The sequence below is a fragment of the Littorina saxatilis genome, unplaced genomic scaffold, assembly GCF_037325665.1.
Source record: "Littorina saxatilis isolate snail1 unplaced genomic scaffold, US_GU_Lsax_2.0 scaffold_1221, whole genome shotgun sequence".
NCBI lineage: Eukaryota > Metazoa > Mollusca > Gastropoda > Littorinimorpha > Littorinidae > Littorina > Littorina saxatilis.
In genome coordinates this window covers 25001-29861 of record NW_027126094.1, presented here as the reverse complement: position 1 = coordinate 29861, position 4861 = coordinate 25001, and the positions used below count along the sequence as shown (strand labels likewise).

Below are 4861 nucleotides of genomic sequence, written 5' to 3'. Positions count from 1 at the left end.
GGCGTATGGCTGCCTGAATGGCGGGGTAAAAACGGTCATACACGTAAAATTCCACTCGTCCAAAAACTTGAGTGAACGTGGGAGTTTCAGCCAATGAACGAAGAAGAAGAAGAAGAGAAGAAGTCTCAAACCGCACATTTCTTTTCCTGCACGAATCTGACTTGGTGGGATTTTGCACGCCAGACTAAATCGACAGCAATGAAGCTTCCTCGCATCTCTCCGTATCTTTCATCTCATCTCTTTCATCCCTCATTTATTTCTCTTCCTCTTATCTCTGTTTTTATTGTCTTCACTGCATCATTCCTCAGTCTGTGCCTCACAAGCAAGGTTGAAGATGATTGGATACAACTGGAATAATCGAACTCTTCATTTCAGACTTCCAAATTTGAGAAAAGCGGGTCCTTAAAGACTGAAAGGGAATTATAATTTTGGTTTTCTTAAAGGGACTTAACTTCTTGAATGTGCGTGTGTGTCTGTATTATGTGCAGGCCTGAAAGTGGCGAGTATTTTACTCGCCATGGCGAGTACAAACATGTAACTTGCGAGTAGACATGTTCATCTACTCGCCAAATGCGAGTAAATTTGCTGAAACAAATTGTTGGTTTGGCCAGTAAAGTTTGCTCTCTGGCTAGTAAAATTTCAGAATCACTGGCCAAAGGCTAGTACACCATTTTTTGGACTTTAAAGGCTGATGTGTCTATGTCTTTCTGTGTGTCTGTATTTGTGTGTATGTCTGCGTGTGCGTGAAAATTTTGCCTTGGTTTTATTACACCCCCGGTATAGGGGTGTGTATAGGATTCGGTCGATGTGTTTGTTTGTTTGTGTGTTTGTGTTTCGCATATAGATCTCAAGAATGAACGGACCGATCGTCACCAAACTTGGTGAACAGGTTCTATACATTCCTGAGACGGTCCTTACAAACAATGGGACCAGTCAAACACACGGTTAGGGAGTTATTGGTGGATTAAGATTCTACAAGGACTTATAGAGTAACATATTAATGGTCAAAGGGAAATAACCTTCTCAGTTGGTGGCAGTGAGAATGGTTATTTCCCTTTGACCAACGGGGGTGTTTTCCTACCTCGAAGGAATTTCTTGTTTTGCCTTGGTTTTATATGTGTGTGTTCTCGCAGCCACAAACCCTCCACCTCCTCCCCTACTCACCATCAACCCAACAAAGCCACAAACACCCACATCCATAACCCCCCCCCCCCAAAAAAAAAACACACACTCTACATCCCCACACCAATCGCCCACTCTCCTGAAAGACGCCTGATCAAGGGACACAACTCTTCTACTTCTGCTATATTACCTCCCTTCGCTTTTGTCACTTCCGCCCGCCGTACAATCAAATTATGTGGGCCCTTGAGATGAGCTTTCATTTTCTGTCGGCCGTTTTCAACCAGGTTAAAAGACAACGCCATTCCACAACGCAACGTCAGTTTTCTGGATTTCTATGCGGGAGAGTTTGCGGGGGGGGGGGAGGGAGGGGGCAGGAGAGAGAGAGAAAGAGAGAGAGAGCAGGGGGAGAGAGAGAGCGGGGGGAGAGAGAGGGGGGGAGAGAAATGGGGGAGAGAGTGAGAGAGAGAGAGAGAGAGAGAGAGAGAGAGAGAGAGAGAGAGAGAGAGAGAGAGCAAGAACAAGAACACAATTCTTTATTTAACGAGGGTAAGAGAGAGAGAGAGAGAGAGAGAGAGAGAGAGAAAGAGAGAGAGAGAGAGAGAGAGAGAGAGAGAGAGAGAGAGAGAGAGGAGAGAAGCAAGAACAATTCTGGTAATAGAGTAAGCAGTGACCTGCTTTTTACATTTAGTCAAGTTTTGTGGGGGGACTAACTGAACTGAACGTTTTTACAAAGGGATACAGTTTTTAGGCAAAGCCTAATCTTACAAACGCTTAGAGACGCACATAATTATTTGAACACATTTTTGTAACAAGTTGTGAAAAGCGTACACACACACACACGCACACACACACACACACACACACACACATATACCCACACACACCACACATACACACACACACACACATACCCACACACACACACATACACACACATACACACACACACACACACACACACTCACAGATACACACACACACACACACACACACTACTCTAATCTCACCTGTGTTTTTCATGAAACCGTCACACGCCTCTTGCTCGTCACGCTCTAAGAATACTTGGGTCTTTTCCACCTGAAACAACCAAAGAGAAAAACATATTTACAAGTTCTGTAACCATACTAGACGTCCTTCAAACCTGACACACAGTAGACGATTTTTGGAAATAACTCGTGTTGTGGAAGAGAGACCTTTTCTTGCAAAACCTCCGACAAACAAAGGATGGACCAACCACTAGCGAACCACCTTAAATCATTTCACTTGATAATTTATCATGCCATGGAGCATTTCAGTTCATTAAATTAATTAACTATCATGGTCATGGTGTATTTTTCAGTTCATCTAACTAATTACCATACTCTTGGAGCATATTTTGTTTTGTAATTGCACACAATGTAACCATGTATTTAAAACTTCTTCTTTCTTGGAGCATATTTAGTTAACGTTATTAATTATGGTAGTCATGGAGCATTTTCAGTTCACTGAATTCATTATCAAAGTCAAAGAGCATATTTAGTTAACGTTATCAATTATGGTAGTCATGGAGCATTTCAGTTCACTGAATTCATTATCAAAGTCAAAGAGCATTTTCAGTTAACGTTATCAATTATGGTAGTCATGGAGCATTTTCAGTTCACTGAATTCATTATCAAAGTCAAAGAGCATTTTTAGTTAACGTTATCAATTATGGTAGTCATGGAGCATTTTCAGTTCACTGAATTCATTATCAAAGTCAAAGAGCATTTTTAGTTAACGTTATCAATTATGGTAGTCATGGAGCATTTTCAGTTCACTGAATTCATTGTCAAAGTCAAGAGCATTTTTCCGATCTCACTGATCAACTTATATGCAGACCTCCTATTGGCTTATCTCCCTTCGTGTGTACAACTCAAGCACAAGACCAAGTGCGCACGGAAAAGATTCTGTAATCCATGTCATAGTAAGGCGAGTTATACAACCACAAACATACCAAGCATGCATCAACGAAAATTTGCGTATGGCTGCCTAAATGGCGGGGTAAAAACTGTCTTGCATGTAAAATCCCATTCACACGACAACACCAAAACCACGAGTGTACACGTGGGAGTTTCAGCCCATGACCGACGAAGAAGAAGATGAGGAGCAAGGAATAACGATGATTCTTCTTCTTGTCTTCTTCTTGTCGTTCGCTGTTAGATCGTCAGTCTGGACTGCAGGGCGAAACGTGCTGTCCTCTCCAAGTCCTCTTTGGGGCCGTATAGCTTCTTTTGTAGCGCTGTCTCCTCTGGCCAGATGGTGTCCCTCAGAGCACTGTGGTATGGACAAGCCTGCAGGATGTGCTCTGCTGTCTGATTCTTGGCACACGGACATAGGGGGGAGGGAACTAGCTTCAGCTTTGTGGCCATATGATGGTTTAGTCTGTTATGTCCAGTGCGGAGTCTGAGTAGGACGACTTGTTCTTCACGTTGGAGCAGGCGCAAAATAACGATGATTCATACTTTCTTCCGTTCATTCTATTTTTATTTTGTATTTTCTTTTTTTTTCCCTGTCTCTCTGTCTTGCAGTTGGAGACGGAAGTGGATAACATGACGCCCCTGGTGTACGCTGCCCTGAGGGGCCAACGTCAGTGCATAGTGACGTTGTTAGAGATGGGTGCAGACGTCAACAGACACGCAAGCTCAGACCGCAGAAGAACGCCCGTATCGGCAGCCATTGAAGGGTTCGTAACGTAACATAGCTGCCAGGCAATGAATGTATGACTGCGTGCAGGAAATCCCGTTAAAGTGAAGTAGCAATTGGGTGTAGTAGCACCTTGTGATGAGATCGTTCTTAGGTTTCAAGTAATGTTTACACACACACACACACACACACACACACACACATACACACTTACACACACACACCCACACCCACACACACCCACACATATGTATGCATGTAACGATGATGATGATGATGATGATGATGATGATGATGATGATGATGATGATGATGATGATGATGATGATGATGATGATGATGATGATGACGACGACGACGAAGACAACGGCGACGACGACGACGATGATGATGCTGATGATTATGATGAATATGATGGTGATGAAGACTACGATAATGACGACGATGATGACAATAACCATGATGGTGTGTAGCAAGGACCCCAGTGTGTTAGAGGTGTTGCTGCAGCAGGGGGCAGACACGCGCTACCTGTACACCAACGGTCACACCGCGGTCCACCACTCCGTCATCAAGAACAAGCCAGTCGCCCTCACGCTGCTCGCTATGTATGGAGCTGACATGAACGCCACGGTAGACATCTTTTTACCGTTTCATTTTCTTGTGTTTCCTCTTGGTTCGGTAATCGATACACTGTGACTGGTACACATAGCCCAATCAATGTGATACCTAATTCTTGCAATATCACGAAAGTGCGCTGCCCACACGATTTACCACATTTTGTGTCCTCGACCAAGTGCCGAAAATGACGCTGTATGAACGGAAACATCCGGCGTACGAACGGAATCAGTTGCTACAACGTGCATTGGCCGAGTGGATAAGACATCGGCCTCCTATGGAAAAGGTCGCAGGCTCGAATCCCGGCCGCCTGGTGGGTTAAGGGTGGATATTTTTCTGATGTCCCAGGTTAACTTATGTGCAGACCTGCTAGTGCCTTATCCCCCTTCGTGTGTACACGCAAGCACAAGACCAAGTGCGCGCGGAAAAGATCCTGTAATTCATGTCAGAGTTTGGTGGGTTA

The 4861-nt window shown here is 44.1% G+C and overlaps 1 protein-coding gene across 1 annotated transcript in view; it reads left to right on the top strand.

Annotated features, from left to right (window-relative positions):
- Window positions 1-3668: 3668 nt before the first annotated feature.
- The window catches only part of LOC138954531 (E3 ubiquitin-protein ligase MIB2-like), a gene marked incomplete at its 5' end in the record, with an annotated part of 11997 nt that continues 10804 nt past the window's right edge, over window positions 3669-4861 (top strand). The window contains 2 exon segments of the mRNA XM_070326350.1: window positions 3669-3823; window positions 4257-4413. Of these exon segments, the coding sequence (XP_070182451.1) occupies window positions 3669-3823; window positions 4257-4413 (312 nt within the window).